Source organism: Oncorhynchus mykiss, chromosome 25 (genome assembly GCF_057628025.1).
Source record: "Oncorhynchus mykiss isolate SJ-2025 chromosome 25, ASM5762802v1, whole genome shotgun sequence".
In the NCBI taxonomy this organism is placed as follows: Eukaryota; Metazoa; Chordata; class Actinopteri; order Salmoniformes; family Salmonidae; genus Oncorhynchus; species Oncorhynchus mykiss.
The window spans coordinates 59272719-59294016 of record NC_143046.1 but is presented as its reverse complement, the minus strand read 5'-3'; the positions used below and the strand labels follow the sequence as shown (position 1 = coordinate 59294016).

The 21298-nt window shown below is 40.8% G+C and overlaps 1 protein-coding gene across 1 annotated transcript in view; it reads left to right on the top strand.

The window, feature by feature from the left end:
* Window positions 1-5658: 5658 nt before the first annotated feature.
* The window catches only part of crybg1a (crystallin beta-gamma domain containing 1a), a 50861-nt gene continuing 35221 nt past the window's right edge, over window positions 5659-21298 (top strand). Inside the window, exon 1 of the mRNA XM_021584555.3 lies at window positions 5659-6338. Coding sequence (XP_021440230.3) covers window positions 5995-6338 — 344 coding nt within the window. The 5' untranslated portion in view covers window positions 5659-5994. The remainder of the gene's footprint in view (window positions 6339-21298) is intronic.

The following is a 21298-nucleotide window of genomic DNA, read 5'->3' as shown; positions in this document are numbered from 1 at the left end:
ATGTAAATCTTTTGTCTTGATGGTTCACCACCCTCTGGCACACATACACAATCCATGTCTCAATTGTCTGCCTCAAAGCTTGAAAATCCTTCTTTAACCTGTCTCCTCCCCTTCATCTACACAGACTGAAGTGGATCATACAGTAGCTTTCACCTGGATTCCCCTGGTCAGTCTAAGTAATGGAAAGTCAGCTAACGTTAGCCACTAAGCTAGAATTCATGACATATCATACATTTTGCAAATTTGTAACATATTGCACGTTTTGCAAATTTTGGGAACATATAATACGAATTGCAATTTGTAACATATCATACAAAATGGGTAATGTAAGTCCACAAATGAATATATACCATACAAAACGCAACATATAATGCTAAATGGGGTGTCCCGGATTTACGTACAGAATAATATGAAATGCTCTGAGACCAGGTTGCAGGTTCAAGGAAGGGAACGCCTGTAGTGTGTCAGTGTATGAGTCAGCGAACAGGTGTTGTGCATGTGTGTGTGAGAAATAACACTATTTTGGTTTGTCAAAGGTTTTACAAGCCTCATTCATTACTAGACATTATTTCCGATGTAACTAAGAACCAGTTTATTTCAAATACTCTTCATAAGTTATCAGTACATACCTGTAGACAAGCCCTTGAGAGGACAGGTTGCTGGTATACAAAACAGTTGATGAAAAATGTTCTGGTCAGGTTAAGCCCAAAATGTAGCCTTCTAAATCAAATCAGGCAAAGCCTGGTCAATCTTGTAAGCTAGGATGCCCAAATATATTAACTTGATTTGAGAGTACTCTTGTTAGGCTATTGTCTCGGATATCCCAGACATTGGAGCAATGTATGCTAGCGTTGGTATATTACCTGATGCAACGGTCTGTGTACAGAGACTAGTTTGGCTACCTTATGATCTCTGCAGACAGAAGTTACTGTGTGTGGGGGTCAGGATCGAGAGGTTCAGTGTGGTTGGCTGTGTCTCTCCTGGGAGGTGGAAACCTCACGGTGTCACAGCTACTAGCTTCTGCACAGATGATCTTATCTCTGCTTATCTGTTTTCTCTTTTTTGATCTCATGCCTGCATATCTACATCTCGCCTGTGTTCAAAGACACATCGGCTTTTATGTAATGCCTACACACACCCTCTGACATCTTCATATTCAAATCAAACTTTCAATTGGTAGTTTGAGCATTTTCAGTTGCACAGGAAAATGAATTGACATTTGAATTGACATAGATTAACCCTTAGGCCCAACATTCTAGGCATAAGGTCTGAAAGGATATGATGGGAATAGGCACTGTGACAGGCTCAATAGAGTTTTTACCACCTTGCTTGTACTAATAGTACTAACCTCTTAGATGTTAAGTCGTCTATTTGGGAGATTTTGAGTGGTTCTGGACCGGTTCTGACTGATATTTTGGTGTGCAATGCACTCTGTGAACTTCATAGGGTCCAGTGCCTTACAGCAGTGGTTCTCGAACCTCTTCTCAGGGAACCCCAGATGTTTCACAATGTTGTTGTAGCCCTGAAGTAGCTCAACTGATTCACATAGTCAAGGGCTTGACAAATTGAATTATGTGCTATCTGTGGAATAAATCAAATACATGAAATATCTGGGGGTCGTTGAGTAAAGGTTTGAGAACCACCGCCTAATAGTACCAGAAGAACTCATCTGTCTGTACTCCGCTACCACTCTGTCTGCAGAGCAGACTTGAAGTGTCAGGTTTCACAGCCATAGGGAGCGATGTGTCCAGTGGCAACCCGTAATTCAGGGCAGGTGGGGCAGAGCCCCACTTGTCTTGAGCCCCACATTTTTAGCAATAAATAAATAAATATATAAATATATAAATATAAATATATTTATTTTTTGGGGCTTCCCTGTTTTGCATGTTATTTTGGCATTATTACGTGTCACATATCAGTTTGCAGACAATGTAAAAAATATATATATATATCATTGAGTTAATAAAGCCGCATACAAACATGGTCTCTTTTTGTTTTATTGAGTAAGCCAGCTCCAAAATGCAGGTGTTTCAGCCCAACTCAGTGCTTTCAATGCTGGTGGGACGAGCCAGCAAAAAATAGGAGCATTGCGCCTTGATTGGCTCAATGTTCTGTCGCTCATGGGAACACTAAGATGCCACCAAGTTTACATCCTTAGTGAAGGTAGGCATCCACAATTTCCGCCCTTTGGATCCTGCCATAGAGTAATATTACAAGTGCCCTTCCAAGAAGGCTCAAGGTCATTGACCACAGATAAAATGACGTAAAATCAAATTTTACGTACAGTAGCTTTGATTGGACTGATCATGTCAACATCTTACTTTCAAAGTCTTAGCTTGCAGTCATCATCATGAATCAAGTTGACAATCTCCTGGGAAATCCTTTATAATCCTTGTCATATGAAGAGAAATAATGAAGAGGAATTATAGATAAAACGTATCGGTGCTCATCGGCCATTGGACATAAAGATTACACAACAAGTTGGAAATCGCAAATTCAACAATGAGTCGTTTGGAAGGAGTCAGTGACTAACTGCAAGCATTGCAAAGCAACCAGTAGCATGCTATTCAATGGAGTGGCTGTGTTTTTTTTCTTTGGAGTTCCCACCATAAATCCAGGGAATGTGTGGTGGCATTTTTCTGCTTTACCAAATGAGGAGAGTTACAAACTACACACCAGTCAGAGATATACTTAAATTACATCTTTAATAATAATAAGAGTTTTGCAATAGCCTTTTTTTACTTTCAATGATGCGCAATCTCTTATGAACCATTGAAAAGTGACTACAGAAAAATAAAAAATATATTTTATAGCCAATACACCCCTCTCAACTTATATGACGAACCACAGATCTTCGGAACTCTTCAAAAAGGGATGTTTACTTGAGAAAGAAGTATCCCTTAGCCAGATAGCATTCACTATAAATTATCGCTCAGTTTGGTCTCTAAAATGGGGTTCTAATCACGTTCCTGGTACTTCATAGCACAGAACCATTACCTCATGTTATCTGGAATGCTCTTTAGGTTTTATCACCCAAAGACATCGTAAATCTCCTCTGTCAGTGCTATCTCAGAGAGGCCCATCCTCAGTGGAATACACATACACAATAGTATAGTCTGTTGAATGTAAAAACTATTATAATGTAATACAAGCATGAAAACATAATCTTGCAATTTTCCATGACAAATGCTAGACTTTGATGATAAAGTTTGATGCCAAAATTTGCCCACAAAGGACCACTGCGCCACCTTCATGTTTAAGTGAGCATATCACAAGCCAAGGTGAGTCCAAAAATGTATTGTATGCTGCTGCATAAATTATGTGATATGCAAGGGAGATATGTATACTGTAGCTAAAAAAGAAATACTAAGTGTATGTTGTGTAGTAAGCAGTTTGTAGCACATGTGCCTCACCCAAATAATTTGGTCTATTTTCACCTCCTAATTTCACCTAACGTTACTGTTCTGACTCTGTGGTGCTGCACATGTACTGTAGTCTATAACCTGTTTTTGAGAAATGTCATCATCTAATATTGTAAGAGGTTTTATTCAAATGAAATGAAATCAAATGTATTTATATAGCCCTTCGTACATCAGCTGATATCTCAAAGTGCTGTACAGAAACCCAGCCTAAAAACCCAAACAGCAAGAAATGCAGGTGTAGAAGCACGGTGGCTAAGAAAAACTCCCTAGAAAGGCCAAAACCTAGGAAGAAACCTAGAGAGGAACCAGGCTAAGTGGGGTGGCCAGTCCTCTTCTGGCTGTGCCGGGTGGAGATTGTAACAGAACATGGCCAAGATGTTCAAATGTTCATAAATGACCAGCATGGTCAAATAATAATAATCACAGGCAGAACAGTTGAAACTGGAGCAGGAACACGGCCAGGTGGACTGGGGACAGCAAGGAGTCATCATGTCAGGTAGTCCTGAGGCATGGTCCTAGGGCTCAGGTCCTCAGAGAGAGAGAAAGAAAGAGAGAAAGAGAGAATTGGAGAGAGCATACTTAAATTCACACAGGACACCGGATAGGACATGAGAAGTACTCCAGATATAACAAACTGACTCTAGCCCCCCGACACATAAACTACTGCAGCATAAATACTGGAGGCTGAGACAGGAGGGGTCAGGAGACACTGTGGCTCCATCCGAGGACTCCCCCGGACAGGGCCAAACAGGAAAGATATAACCCCACCCACTTTGCCAAAGCACAGCCCCCACACCACTGAAGGGATATCTTCAACCACCAACTTACCATCCGGAGACAAGGCCGAGTATAGCCCACAAAGTTCTCCGCCACGGCGCCAACCCACAAAGCTGTCTGCTTATATGCCCCCTATATTTATCCTTTGTTTCTGACTTGGTGTACAGGGAAAAAACTGTAAGAGCAGCCCATGTTCTGCATTCTGTCGCTGTACATTTCAAAAGTGCTGTAGATCGCTCATTAATGTCGTAATCTAAATTACGGAATTTCTCTTATCTGCTCATCGTTCCCTTATGCCATAGTTTGTACATCTCAATTGTCAGTAGAAACCACATTTGTTTATGCAAGTCAGCCATGTCAGCTTTGTTTAAAAAAAGGCAATAAACAAGGCTGAATTAATTGTTTCGCTGCCAGACAAGGTTCCGCTGATAGCCAGGTGTAGCAGTGGTAAGGATTCACTCCATTGTGCTGGAAGGAAAGCTCTGCTGTTGGGGACAGTTTTATGTAGGCCCTAACAGTTTGTGGGCACCGCTTGTCGCCGTTATAGTGCAATTAATGTATTGTTTAGTGTTGTGTTGTGTAGTGTCTTTGCTGGCATGCATCTAAAACAAATATGGGAACTTTGCCCCACCAAGATTTACATGCTAAAATCGCCACTGGATGTGTCACATTTTCTGGCCTATCCAGATAAATAATTGATTTCCTCCGCCTCTGAGCGACAACTCCGAGGCAGGGAGATAGCATTTTAAATCCTCCCCTAAAGTGAGTAGGGTTGGGGGTAGAGGTCGATTTGGATTGTTTCATGCCATTGTAGTTCGTGTGGATGAGAAACTGGTCCTCCCTCTGGTTCTTCCAGATCTCAATTGTATTCTACCATGTGAATAAATATATCAATTTGATCTTGAACATTCCAAATATGGCCAGCAGGGAGGGCCAACATGCATAAAATGCAACTCTTGAGAAAGGTTTTGCCCAGTAATTTGGCTATTATGCCACAAAATGCCCTCTTGACACAGTTTGGATAGCCTAGCCTACTTGACTTACATCTGCAGGTTTATGCCCAGTTTATTGATGCTATGATAAGTGCAGTAGATTTTAGTTGTAAAATGAATGTTGTGAAGTATGCTTTAGACTGCTAACTGATTATATGGAAGGAAAGGGGCAATGAGTGTATTTTAGTATGTAGCATAGCCTACATTTTTATGTGACAAAGTATACAATTTTTTTCTTGTCCAAATCAAACACCCTTTATAACTGAAATATTTTGGTATTGTATTGGCATAGGCCTACAAGTAAAGGACAAAAGGCTTTGGACAAAAAAAGTTTTGCCTACTATTTGCAATATTGTCAGATATGTGGATATAGCTCTGCTTGAGCAATGTGTGATTCATGTACGAAAATGAATCCTCATAATTATTTTTGGTTTTGTATACAATGACGTATATATACATCATTGGTTATACATCATTGCCGGTGGCTCTGAAAGTGAACAAAAGAAAGGCTACCTGTGTGCTGGAACCCTTTTCGAAACCGGAAGATGACACTCCGCAGTAAAGGAGTTAAGAGATTTAGGAGTTCCACTGAGACAGACTTTAATCACCTGCGCTCCCTGCGCATTTGCAAATGCGCTCTTGGCCACTTGGCATGCGTTTAAAAAAAAATCTTGCTATAGCTTGCAAATAGTCTGCGTGGATCGGTTCAATCAACTTTTTTGTGTTTCTTATTTCGATTTCTGTATAATATTTTAAATTCAATGTATTATCGATTTCATTGAAAAGCATAATTTCGGGCAACCATGAGTAAATCTGGAACATTTAAAATAAATAATTTGTTTCATAAAACAAAGTCACTGGATAAAGTAAACAAGGACGGAGGAAAGAATACATTTATAGATGCAACTTCATATGTAGATGGAGAGCCTTCAAGCCCTTTACGGTCGAGTCGCGGACTTGTCAGCCCCAAAGATGGGACCTTTCCCGGTGATATTCTACCTACAAGCCCGCCGAGCGAGGAGAAAAAGAAGAAGAAACGGTTCCTGTCCTTTAAACTCAAGAAGAAACGCTCCAAGGACTCAGGGAGCATCGACGACCCATTGTTCTGCACCGGTGCCGACGAGCTCGACAGCTTCAGCAGTAACATGTAAATTATAATCTTTATTAAAATTTGTGGGGACTGGGGTAGGCCTATTATCACCTTGATTTGTTGAACAGGCTACACTGTTTATGTAGGTAGCCTAGCTCTCACACTTAAAGGCAAGACATAAAATAGATAGGCAAACCTATTCTAATTTACCCCAATGTTTCATGCCATTATGACAGAATGGATGACATATCTTACCCTGCAGTGCTACCTGCATTGATACCTGTCAGTGCCAGCTTGGTGCTCAAATGTAGGCCACAATTTAGGCTATGATACAGGTAGGCCTACCTCAGGCAGAGTTATACTTCTGGCAACAAATCAAATTGACTGATTTTAACAGTATGGTTATTTGCCTTAAAGCTCACCTCCAGATTCAATAATAGGGGATTTTATTGAAAAACAGGCTATTTGCAATAAGAGATGTGATTAAGAATATATTTAATCAATAAGGCCTGAGATTGTGTAGTATATGGCCAATATACCAAGGCTAAGGGCTGTTCTTAAGCACGACACAAGCACGACGCAACGTAGAGTGCCTGGATACAGCCCATAGCCGTGGTAAAATGGCCATATTCCACAAACCCCTGAGGTGCCGTATTGCTATTATAAACTGGTTAACAACGTAATTAAAAATAAATGTTTAATCATACCTTTGGTATACGGTCTGATATACCACAGCTGTCAGTCAATCAGCAATCAGGGCTCAAACCACCCAGTTTACAATATGTTTTAAATCCCTGTATAGTTGTCACAGATCCTCTATTGACTGACTGTCTTGTATGGGGTGCAATTATTTTAAGAACTGGCTACTTTAATGTATAAATGTATCATAATCTGCAGTGTTACAACAGCTATTGTGTGTGTGTGTGTGTGTGTGTGTGTGTGTGTGTGTGTGTGTGTGTGTGTGTGTGTGTGTTTGTGTGTGTGTGTGTGTGTGTGTGTGTTGCGTTGGTTAGCAATGTTGTTGGGATTGGCTACTGGATTTCAACAGAAATGGGCCTATCTGATATGATGCGCTTGATAAAGCGTGAATTCTTGCCAACTGCTTAATTTTCACACAAAACAATGAGTCATGAGGAGTTGGCAAGATAGCACAAGCATATCTGGGATCAGGCCAGGTAATATGCAGTTAGGGTTTAATTCTCCACCTGCACTCTCCCATTTGTACTCTCATAAAGATAAAGTGAGCTCCTCAAATACTTACTGTATGTGCATATTATAGTATAATAGATTACAGTCCCAGTTAATCCTGTATTTCAGTCAGGCCTACAATACATAACAACTCTATGGTATTCCAGGTAACACTATAGCTAATACTGTGACAAACCACCACTAGACCTGACATATGTTTCTCAAGTTAAACCTATTCCTCCAATTATGGTCTCACATGTATTACTGCACTTGAGGTGTTTGTCGACTGAATGCGTTTTTGATGTATTCATGTCGTTCTAAACGCAAAGCAGAGTGTATCTTTTCCCTTGTGGCAGTTTGCATAGGTAAACTAGTGAGGTGTCGAGTTCCTGCTCACCTAGTCGGGTCTTGCTCAGGTTTTGGTCACTGTCGAAGGGAGACAAGTTTGATCTGGTGTTTGGGTCGTGATCGACATCCTTCCATCTGTGCAACGTAATGGGGAATTTACCAGCAAGCAGCAGTATAACAATGGGAAAGGCAATAACAAGGTGTGAGAAGGGTAACGGGGTAAATTAGGTGAACATTTAAATGGGAAGCTTATGTTAATCCAGGGTTATCCAACCATCTTCCTGGAGAGCCATCCTCCTGTAGGTTTGGCTATTTCAGCTAATGAGAATCAGTTAGATTCACTCCATCCTGCTAGATTAGGGTTGGAGTGAAAAACCTAGAAGACAGTAGCTCTCAAGGAACAGGGTTGGATAGCCCTGTGTTAAACTGTGTTTTATTGTTTGTTTGCTCTTAAATGGTTTGGGTGGATTTAAGTGTCCAGTCTGTCATTTTTAGCAGCCTGGATGGGGTTGAGGAAATGTGTCTCAACGTGTTTTGAAGCCATACATGGTTTATCACGTGACTTAAACAGCCATGACATCTGCTAATTGTTCATGACGGTTATTTTATGATTATGCCATCCTTAAGGCGGCGGTAATGTTTTCGGGTAAAGTGTGACCGACACAACGTGGAGTGCCTGGACACAGCCTTCAGCCGTGGTATATCGGCCATATATCACATACCCAGAGGAGCCTTATTGCTATTATTAACTTGTTACAAACGTAATTAGAGCAGTACAAATACATGTTTTGTCATACCCGTGGTATACGGTCTGATATACCACAGCTTTCATGGAATCAGCATTCAAGGGCTCGAACCACCCAGTTTATAATATTCAAAAATCAATGGGTACCGTATATCATTGAAATGACCATTGAACACGAACAGCAGATAGTCACTGTCACACTTGCATCTATGCAACCTGGATGTCTGTGTTACTATGTGGTGTAAATACTATTACTTTCAAAAAGCTATAGACTCTCCTCATGGCTATGCAAGTGTACTGCACATGTTTTCCATTATAAACCAAACTCCATAACACACCCCAACAACTCTCCCTACTAGACGATGACAGTCAACCATAACCTAACTGGGTTCCACTGTCAGACAGATACATAAGAAACCCTTATGGTGGGACTCTCACGAACGTGGTGCGATCCAGTGTAATTGGCCTGGCAAGTGTGCATGCGTTAATTCAGAGAAAGTGTTGTTTGATGTTTTAGCATTGATGTTTTAGCATTGAACTTTGACTAGTACCTAATCCTGGTGTGATGATGATGATGTAGTGTGGATCATGTACTTGGCTGAGGAGGTGGCCTGGCCAGCCTTACATCATATTTGAATAGTGGATCAGAAACCTGTTGCACCCGTAGGACCATGCAGTGCAATCCTATCAACCTGAGCTCAGTGATGTGTGATCCCTGCAGGCCAGACAGGGAGGAATATGACTCACGCGCACAAACGCAGGCACGCACGCATTCGTTCAGCAAATTACATTTGAGACAGAAGACGTTATCAGAGTCCCTGTAAATGTACACTAACAGATCCTATCTGTTCTTGAGGTTAGAGGAGAGCTGCTGTAACTTTTCATCGCAATGCCGCAGTGACATCACCAGTTTGTGACTGTCATCACAGACTGTCAGGTGGACTTACGTTTTGTCCTGTGTTTGTTTGTTCATCGTAGGTCAAAGAAACACAGACCATTCAGTTTACGTACAGTAATATAGCTTTGTTCAGATATGTTTTCAGAGATATGCTTTAAAAATCCTAAACCTTCTACCGTACTCTGTCAACAACACCCCTATACAAACAAACCTATTTATAGCACCCTAGTACTGTTCTGTATTCTCAATCATCGGGTATAAGTGTCACAATTTGTTTTTCTCCACTTTGAATGGCACTTGAGCTCAAAACAGTTGTCAATGCAAGGTTTCGAATGGTCTTCAGCTGAAATTCTATACAAGGCAGTTATAGGAACGGGATATGTAATGATTTTGGATTGTAGCACAGTTGCCAGACCGAAAGCCAGAAAGGTATAGCTCGTGGCTCCAGCATGCTTGAATTGAATGGTTTTGGATTACCAAAGACATGTCACATACTATACAAGTGCACTGTGCCACAGGCCCTCATGCATCCACCCAAATGTTAGCATCATTAACTTAATAATCCATGCCCTTCAGTGGTTCCACTATCATTTCTTCAACAAAACAAGCACCCTTTCATTTTTCTGCCCACCCTTACTGGAATTATACGACCGAACACCAATCCAAAACAGAGTGCCACACACTCATAATATTGAATAGTGGGAAGGGATGTATCCATTTTAGATATGACACATATAGTCCGTTTGCACAGTTTGACCAAACATTCACAGCCTTACAGCTTAGATAAGTGGTCTGCTTATCATACTATAGAACTGATGGATTGCTTTCAGTAATGTACTGTAAATCGTGTCTTGTGACAGAAAGGGGACACTCTGATTGTGGTGCAGTTGCTTTCTTTCTGTGCTTTGTGAGTTTTGAGTTACGGCATCTTGTTTATGTCCCTGTCTTTTAAATTTCCAAGCCTGCGGCTAATTGGAATTGGACCAGTACTGCACTGTGTATCCCAGTTGAAGTTCTGGACAGACGTAACATGCTCCCCCAGCATGCTTGCTTCACTGACACAGTGGCATTATATCAAAGCTTCTGGTAATGAGCGATGTTCCCTGAAGTTGTTTTGGCACTGAGCAAATTTCAGGTCTTCTGAGCGCAAACTCGAACGTTGTGAATATTCTATGCAACTTCCAGCGTGCGTTTAGTGTGAACACTGATGCTGTACCCACTTTAAGTTACAGTTTCAGACAGTGGTCAAGTAGGCTACTGTGGATGATTATAATGTAGGCCTACCAGAGTGGCCTAAAGTACCATCAAAAAACAATGGAGAAAATGCATCCCATAACATGGAAAGAGCTGTTCTATCATTCAGCCTACAGTAGCAGCCAATGTGTGGTGTTAAATGTAGGCCTACATTCCATGAGACTTTTGAAGAAAAAAAACATGCAGGACTTGACATGAACCTGTTTATCCACTTCACAGGAGGTGACTGGAAATGTTGTTGTGTTTGATGCAAGAAACCACTTTACAAAATAGAACGGATTATTATTCCCATACCATTATAACAGAGAATCAGACAAATTATGCTACCCTCTGGCTGTTGGCTATTTAGTTTATTCAAGCCTATCTCAAAATACAACACTGCCCCTTTAAGACAAAAAAAAGCTCTTTACCTGACTTGTTTTTCAAAAAATGGCTAGAAATGCACATGTTTTGTGGTCCTGTAGGAAGCATTCCCTCCACCATTGCTGACTACAAATGATCTATAACTGGGCTAAAAACTCTCTTAACTAGCAAAGGATATGAGCAAATGTGCACACGTGGCTACATGCAGCTCTCGCTTTGGTCTCAAAACAAGCGCATTTACTCACGACCGCTCATGCTGTAAACACAGCCCATTTCAAAGTGAATGGCACAGATGCATTATGGCAATGGTCTATTTGCATAGGCCTACTGCTGTTATGGCGCAACGGTCTGTGTAGAGAACAGGACTGAGTCCTGCCTGTGAATGCAATAGAATCCTACTCCGATGTGTTCTGCCTGCAACCACATCTCTCGCAGCGGGATGTTGCGTTGAAAGTGGCTAATATTGCGTTGATTCGATCACAATTCCCACAGTAAAGAGAAAACCTTAATGGTGTTAGCTAAGGGGGAAAACTCTAGAAAGTTCAATCTGGTGCTTATCTGCCGGGGCTGATCTTTCTTCTGCACAGCAGTCCCTGGGGAGCTGTGCTCCCACGCATCTGCTCAGCTTCGAGGGAACCTTGGCTGTGAGCCTCACAGACAAGTCTCTATCAGTATCGTTGAGCGTCCTACTGCTCTATAATCTTACTAGGCTCTGTACTGACAGGATCTCCAGTATGATGCGTAACAGCCAGGTTGTGGTGAGTGCCTGGGGGAGGGTGTAGACAGGGCCAAGCAGGTTGTATGATAAATGAGAAGTGGATTCTAACACAACACCTGTGGTTTCCCTTCACACTGTAGGATTGCTCCTACACTCCTACGCTGTAGCTTATAGGCCTACCTGTGCTCCTGATTAACACGCGCAAGGTTATGGTATGGGTTATGACTCATTTACAATGGGTTTGTACTGTAACAACTGGAAGGATGGTCCTCTTTGTGACACTAATATCGTTGTTTCCTACGGATGGTTAAAGTAGTCTGCTCTCAAATCCCCAAATGATCTTCTATGGGTGTGTGTATACCGGTCGTCTTTGTCTGGTGTCTTCATTATCTACTACTGAAAGGGTAGTTGTTTTAAGCAAAGAGTAAGCTGTGCCCCTGGACAACTAGCTATACATGGCCATTGGCCATAGTACAATTGGCCTACCGGTTTATGTTTGCCAAGGTTTCAACTACCTTTGTTTTGCGTATTTGCTGGAGATTTCCTAGGAGATACATTCCAGTTTAATTCCCTGAAGTTAAGGTTGTTGTGTTATTCTACCTGTAGGAGATTTCCATTGTTAAGACTGTGATAATATGATTCATATATTCATTCGTTATGAGTTTGGCTGTTTTGATGTTATTGTTTATTGGTTTTGTGGGAATGTGGCAGTTTCAGGTACAAGAGTGTATGAAATCCGTTGTCTCCTGTAGAAGCGGACACATACAGTATCTGTAGTAAAGGGTTATTTGCATTTCTGTTGATGGAGTTTGCCATGGGAACTCAGAACAATAAACAGATGTAGCCTTACTGCCAAATGCTGCAGAGTCAGTCTATTCGTGGTCTGTAACCGGCTCCCTGCTTTCCCTTTGATCCCAGCTCGCCCGGGGAGAGTGTGTGTATGAAACTTCTCGTAAAAGCGAAAGGAAAGATGCCATAATGATTGACTGGTAATATTGTGGCGAGGCGCACCACGCAGACACAGTCACGAAGCTCATCAGCTGACACGTTTCAATCATAGAACAGAATATGTAGATGAACCAAATCAAATCAAATGTCTCATTTATTTGTCACATACACATGGTTAGCAGATGTTAATGCGAGTGTAGCGAAATGCTTGTAGTGTAGCGAAATGCATTTATCGTCCTCTCTGTATAGACATACTCGATTGCTCTAGGTCCGATCCATTTTTCTCTCATTTAAACATTCCTTGCTCGATGATTCATATTACTGTTCTTTACCAGATAAATCTGTATAAATCTTCTCCGATGTGACATAATTGATTTCACTACCTGTTCCGTGTTCTCTAGATCATCAGAGTCACTCCAGTGGAATGCACTTAGCAAGCAAAGCTTTTACAAATAGTTCCCTACGTTAGGACCATTAGATAAGACATTGATTCACCATTCTGTCCATATCAGCCCTTTTGACATCATCCCCTACTGACAGACAGTATTGCTGTCTGGATTCCTAAACCGGTGTTGGCCCTTCTTCACTCCCAGGGGGAGGTTCTGTAAAACTCTTACATATGGCACAAGGCCTGTCAGTGGAGAGCATGAAGGACTGTTGTCAAAAGCATAAAAAAGTATAATTATAAACTCTGATCGGTCATGGCAAAGGTTGAGGGGAGTCTTATCTGTGCTATCCTAGGTATTGACCATTCTCATATTGAGCGCTTGTGTGAGTTTGAGTGGATTAAGAGAGAGTATCAGACAGGGCCCTGCAGGTAGAGACAGAGTAGAGGGTGAGGTCGGAGAGAGGGAGCAAAAAGAGGGATGGAATGAGGAAGGGGTGAGTTTGGAGTGAGGGATGGGTGGGAGGGAGTGAGTGAGTGAGAGGGAGGAGTTACGAGGAGTTGCGAGGAGTGGGAATGAGAAAGTGGGACAGTGGACAGTGGGACAGTCTCCATGAGCTCAAGATGTGTAAAGCATATCGCCCAAAGCTTTCCAAAGGGTTGGGAGATGTGTTTGGAATTTAACTGTCATGGCTAACTGGTTCTGGAGTCTAGAAAACTAGAAACCTTAAAAACTTGTCTGCAATGAAATAGAATGTGCATGGCATGAACCGGAACCAAGGTTGCGAGATCCTATCGAATTTGCTCACCTGAATTAAATGTGTTGTTTGCCTAGTTCCTTTGTGCTTTACTTAAAAATACATACATAATATAAAAGGTTAACAGCCATTTAAACCCAATGACTGAGTCGTCATGGCAAGGTCAGTTACCATATCACAACTATCCCTCTGAGTGTCAGTATGTTGGTCCCTCCCTACACTTCTCTATGTTGACAGATGTCTCTCTACACCTCCAGGTAAAATGGATGCTTTAGGCCTCACTCCATCCCCAACACATAATCACTGACACAATCACAGTGCCGACAAGGCCGGACGAAGCCTACAGTTTTTTTACTAACACTGATGGGTGTTTTGTAGGTTGTGTTGTTGTATCTCGTCAAGGCCAACTCTTGATTTTGAGACAATGAATCAAGGCTTTGCTTTTCAATGGTCAATTAAATTCAGCTTAGTACACATGTTTTACCCTATCAATCGTCATCCAAAGTAAAAGGTTGTATTACTTTATATTTTTCATGTACGGAAGCGTATTAGGGCCAAGTGAAGAGACATTTGATTTATGTAATCAGTAGCGTAACTTTGGATTACCAGAACTCAGTAACGTAATCTGATTACATTCTGTTACTTTTAGATTACTTTCCCGTTAAGAGGCATTAGAAGAAGACAAAAATGTATGTTACCAATTGAATGACATCAATTGCAGGATAAATCAATGTTAAAGTTTACATAGCTGGTCACATGGATGTTACATTTTACTTTATGGGTTGGTTATGTAGGCTTCTTCTAACACATCGCTTTCTACTACATATAATCATATTATTATATCTTTACATTAAAAACCAAAGTCTATCAGAATTCCAGTCATTCCAATAAATGTTATACTCCTTGATCTTCAAGACTAGGACTTGGAAATATGGAAGTATAGATTAGCCAAATTGTTTTACCTGAGCATGACCCCAAAACTAAGGCCTTCTTAGCCAGCCCTGCTCTGTTGTTTCTGATTTTGTTGTCATGGAGGACTGATTCGAGTTGAAAAATAAATGCTGCGCTCATGGAATGGCATGCTTTGAGAACTACTGAAAAGTGCTATTTACAAAATGAATGCCATATGCTGCATTTGCTGTAGGCCTGTTGTTTACCTTTTTGTCGGTGACACTTTGATATCTTGATAATATACAGCTGTTTTAAAGGGCAAATCCACAGATAAAACTGGTCGCCCCGCCTCTGTTTTGGGAAAAAAGCTGAGGAATGGGCCTGTAACCATATAACCATTCTCAGATTAATAGACAGAGCTATGGATGCAAGGACTGTTATCCATGATAACAACAATGATATCCATGATATAACAATGATATAACAATGATACCGTGTTTGTTACATTTACAATGTTTGCAAACATTGGATTAAAACAAGCCTATATTTTAGATTCTCATGAAGTGCGACAGTTGAGCTAAACTCATGAGGCATTTATACGTTTTATTCTTCAAGAATCAATGCATATACATTATACCATTTCTATATCCAAAAATGGGTGTAGCAGCTACTGATTGCCCCTTTAAGTTGATCAAAAGTGTGCAAGTTTGAGCCTGTGTCCATTAGGCCTATGGATTTTTTTCTTGTATCAGCATGAATTAGATTGAGCAATTAAAGCCCAACTTTTATTCCATAGGCTGGGATCCGCACCATGCAGCTGTTGCACAAGCACATTTTTCACCCACCGGCTGTCTACTAGTTTCAAAAGCAGTGATTGATAGGCATCTTAAACTTCTTGAATTCAACCATTATTGGGTTCAAATACACATTCAGATTTGTCAACAGCCATCCACAACAACCACAATCTGTAAAGCTCAAATAGCTAAATGAGAGATCAGCAGTGGGATTCACATCAATGCGCTATGATATAAATAACAAGTGTTATCCGTATCGCCGTAGACTACACTGCTGTCATCCTTACCTCCAAGCGTTTGTTCAAGTTGGATAATCTTTGGATGCCGACCGCAGTCACACCATTGGAAGACATAGCTTGGACTGTAGCCTACAAAAGCCTATTCCTGCTCTTTTCCCGCGACCCATCAAACACATTTGGTGTGTCGTCATAGTGGTCTCTGACTTGTGGTCAGACTCGCTCAGGTGTCACAAACTTAAGTGTCAAAGTTTTTTTTTTGCAAACATCCTTTCTGAATTTTAAAGTAATCCTCAAAGTAATCATCTAGTTTTTCAAAAGTATCTGTAATCTGATGACCATATTTTTGCTGGTAACATAACGGATTACAGGTACCGTTTTTTTTGTAATCCATTACTCCCCAACCCTGGTCTTTTCAGAAGGAGGAACCACACGGACTTGGATGAGGTATTTTGAGTATGTGTAGTTACATAGGTAGAGATGGGTTGTGTGTGTATGCAGCTGTGTGTATGGGGGGGGTAAAACATAGAGGCAAAACAAACAAATGGTCATCAATCTAATGATCTAACACACTTGTTTAAACAGGCGTTGCTGCACATGCACACACACACACACACACACACCAAGTTTCCCCTGGCAACTTCAGACTGGATGGATTCTCCCTTTCTTGAAATAATCATTGATCTATTAGATCAATGATCAATAAAGAAATATTCACTTATCTGAAATAACTTGGTTGGTAGCCTAGCGTAAAATCTCCTTACACGTATCCATCTATCAGTGATGTTTTCAAGGATGTTTTCAAGGATGTTCAAGGATGTTATCCCAAAACAGGGGCATAGTGTCCGTTATGCTGTAGGCTATGCATTAGGCTCAGCTATACCACTAACTTAGGCTACCGCTTGTTCACCTCATACAAACTAGTGGCTAGACCTGTTAGGTTATAATAAAGGTCCATAAAATTGCTTTCTTAGATGGGGATTTAAACTGCCTCCCTGCACCGTGGCTATGCAAGTTCCATGACAGGGGTTTGGGGGCAGCCCTTGAGCAAGACAGGGACGTGCAATCCTTCTCCGTGCAATCCGTGACTTATATTCACAAGATAATAAGCATAGGCCTATGAGACTACTTAATTGGAAGTGTACATCACCATGCCATTACACACACATTTGTAAGTTAAACTTTCGTTTTGACACAAAGGCAGCTGGACCTAGCTGTCACTCTAAAATACTATGCAAGGTGTTGGCATACGCAGGGGATTGGGAACATCGTGGCAAATTGTGTGTGTGATTTTGGTTTTACTATCCTTGTGGTGACCAGACGTCCTTTACAAGGATAGTATAACATGGACAATTCTGAGAAGTGGGGACATTTCGCAAAATGCTATTTTAGGTTTAGGGTTACAATTAGGTTTAGGTTTAGGGTAAGGAATTAGGGTTCTGGTTAGGGTTAAGGTTTAGGGTAAGGAGTTAGGGTTCTGGTTAGGGTTAAGGTTTAGGGTAAGGAGTTAGGGTTCTGGTTAGGGTTAAGGTTTAGGGTAAGGAGTTAGGGTTCTGGTTAGGGTTAAGGTTTAGGGTAAGGAGTTAGGGTTCTGGTTAGGGTTAAGGTTTAGGGTAAGGAGTTAGGGTTCTGGTTAGGGTTAAGGTTTAGGGTAAGGAGTTAGGGTTCTGGTTAGGGTTAAGGTTTAGGGTAAGGAGTTAGGGTTCTGGTTAGGGTTAAGGTTTAGGGTAAGGAGTTAGGGTTCTGGTTAGGGTTAAGGTTTAGGGTAAGGAGTTAGGGTTCTGGTTAGGGTTAAGGTTTAAGGTAAGGAGTTAGGGTTCTGGTTAGGGTTAAGGTTTAGGGGTTAGGGAAAATAGGATTTTCAATCAATTGTTTGGTCCCCACAAGGATAGTAAAACAAATGTGTGTGTGTGTGTGTGTTCATTCAGAGTGGTTACATTTCCCCAGCCCAGCCCTCAAAAATGTTGCTGCTCCTGATGCCCAGATAAGGGATTGTAAAACATGGAAAGTATCCAGCTTTGCTGTGACTCAGGTGACTCTCGTGTGTGCGTGGGCTTATGTGAATACTTGACTGGGTGTTATTGACAGGTAGTGTTTTATCCACTTTGAGACAGGCCTTTCTGTCAAGTTCGGAGGACTTTGATCGGTATGATAATTAAAGAAGGCCTTCTGAGGCTGAAGATCCTCCATCCCACCTGGCTTCATTGTTTCCATTCTAGAGTAACATCAGGAGCCCCATTTATACCTGATTCTAACATGTATCCTTTGCCCTGATCTTGTCCACATACTGATTGTCCCCACATTTTTAGACAGCTGTAGACGTTTAAAAGACACATTGTGATCTGATTGTGATCAGATCTTCCTGGCCTCCCCAGGAAGTAGTCGGGTACACATTGTGTCTGGATATTTTACAGGTGTAGACAGATTAGGGCAGTGAAACCATTTAACCATTCATCATTATCCCATCGTCTAAAATCCTTGACAGGTGGCGGCGCACTACTGACTTATGACACCAAGTCTTAAAATAAAGAAATATAATTTTGAAAAAATATCCGTCAAATATTTTGCATTTAGGGAGACTACGAAATCTGGTCACAACGCGGATACAGTGGACAGATAAGAGACACATCTTAATACCATGTGTAGACGCTTTTCTGAAAACGTGGGCACAATCAGAATGTGAACAACATTAAGACAGAGGACGCATGTTTGTGCCTGTTATAAACAAGGCGAGGGGGTGTGAATGCAGTCTGTCTCTACAGTTTGTAGGCAGCAATTTGGTGCTCCAGGTTCAACTAGACGAGAATAAGTGACTGTCACCTGCAAAGTTTAAGTTTAGATAACCTGTGACAGTCTATTGGTCTGTTTTCAGTCCAGTCAATGGAATATGGCTGGTACAGTCTGAGACTAGACATACAAACTGTTACAACTGACCCAGATTCAGCTTTAGCTAGTTAAAATGCCAGATTAGCTAGTGGCATGTGACAATGATCTGACTTTGGAATATAGCACTTAACATTAAAGGTGTAGCTCTTGTTATTTTTTACATACAAAGCCAATGCAATGCGATCTGGGCCAGCGTATTATAGGTGTGTGCTGCACATCCTGTTATTTGTGCATGTGTGTGTGTGTCTGTGTGTGTGTGTGTGTGTGTGTGTGTGTGTGTGTGTGTGTGTGTGTGTGCGCGTGTGACCTTCGAAAGTCTATTGACCCTGTCAATACAGTTCCTATCATTCTGCAAACCATGCACAGTAGCAGGATATTCATGTAATGTGTGATGGCGTGTGTGGAGGGAGGGAGTGTTTCTGTTGTTTGAGGGGACTGGTTAGAAGTCATTAAGTATTCTAGCTTCTTTTGGGCAAACACAGTCTTTCTAGAGGACTATAATGCAAACATAACCCTGCTTTGAACCTCATCCCCCTGAACACTGTATATACAAAGACAAAATCACATACCGTACGTACTGTATACACACAGACCCACAGAGTGGTATTCAATAAAGACCTAGGGATCACGCTGACACCAGTCATCTTCTGGGGAAATAAAGCTCTCTTTGTTGTCCTGCAGTGAATACAGGACTTATTGCAACATACAGACCTGCCTGTTTGAACGAGATGTTTTTCCTAGCCCTTCCCCCTTGGTTTTACTAACAACCAGTCTAATTTCTCTGCTGCCAACAGTTATCCCAAGAACTGTTGTATTGCTTCAATTTTGTCAGAAATCACTCGACTGTGACAATTAAGTCCTAACTGTGCGAGTTACTGTCACTCCCTGGCCATAGAGAGGCTTTTATTTTCTATTTTGGTTAGGCCAGGGTGTGACTAGGGTGGGCATTCTAGTTTCTTTATTTCTATGTTTTGGCCAGGTATGGTTCTCAATCAGGGACAGCTGTCTATCGTTGTCTCTGATTGGGAATCATACTTAGGCAGCCTTTTTTCCCACCTGTGTTTTGTGGGTAGTTGTTTTCTGTATTGTTTTTGCACCTTACATAACTGTTTCGGTTTTCCCTCTTGTTTATTTTGTTCGAGTGTTTTGTGATCAAATAAAATAATGAACACTTACCATGCTGCGCTTTTGTCTGATCCTCATTACGACGAGAGCCGTGACAGTTACATTTTTTATTAGTCGTATCGGACTGAGCTGCACATTCTACATGCTCACCTCACTCCAAATGTCCTATATTTTAGGCTACGATTTGGCTATGATTTGGTCAAACAGTAATGTGCATTATCCTCATTCTTTACTGTAATGAAAGTCGCTCCGCTGCCCCTGTACCTGTTTCACTGGAGCTTACTTCTGTGATGATCAAAAATTGTTCTGATTGTAGGCTATAACATTTCAAAATCCAACTGCGGGTAAAACACAGCTTTGGAGGCAACTGATGTTGTCACTGTTGAAGAGAGAATATTCTCATCTTTCTGTAGGTATAATTTAATATTGAGCTCTATAGCAATTATTTTACAACTAATATATTTGATATGGCTTTGAGAAGTATTTTTAGGATATTACATTTACTGTTAGATTATTACATGGCTACCAGCAGTGGGTATTATGTTTAGAGTTAATTATCTAGCTACCCAGCTAGCACATAATGTTCTGAGAACCATATGTTTCTTATAGCTTGGTGAGAGTGTGGTTATCCTATGGTTATTTTGCAGGATAGTTGCTTGACTTTGGAACATTCTCAGCACATTGAAGGAACTTGAGAAAATAATGTCATTTTCTTGTTATTTCATTACTTTAACAGAACGTTTCCTAAACGTTCAAACATGGTTACATTGTCTAAAATGTTGGTAATGTTCTAAGAACGTTCTCCAACTTCTTTGACAGTGGGAATGTTCTCAAATATTTCAGAGAACGTAAAGAAACAATGTTCTTCTATGAGAATGTCAATATTTCAGCATAACGTTTCCTACAGGTTCCCTCTTAGTTCTATCTAAAGAAATGTTCTCAAATTGTTCGAAGAAAGTTAAGAAACAACGTTCTTCTGTGGGTACGTTTCCTACAGGTTTCTTGATGGTTCTATTTAAAGTAGTGTTCTCAAATTGTTCTGAGAACATTAAATCAAAATCAAATGAAATGTATTTGTCACATACACATGGTTAGCAGATGTTAATGCGAGTGTAGAGAAATGCTTGTGCTTCTAGTTCCTACAATGCAGTAATAACCAACGAGTAATCTAACCTAACAATTCCAAAACTACTACCTTATACACACAAGTGTAAAGGGATAAAGAATATGTACATAAAGATATATGAATGAGTGATGGTACAGAACGGCATAGGCAAGATGCAGTAGATGGTATCGAGTACAGTATATACATATGAGATGAGTAATGTAGGGTATGTAAACAAAGTGGCATAGTTTAAAGTGGCTAGTAATACATGTATTACATAAAGATGCAGTAGATGATATAGAGTACAGTATATACATATACATATGAGATGAGTAATGTAGGGTATGTAAACATTATATTAGTAGCATTGTTTAA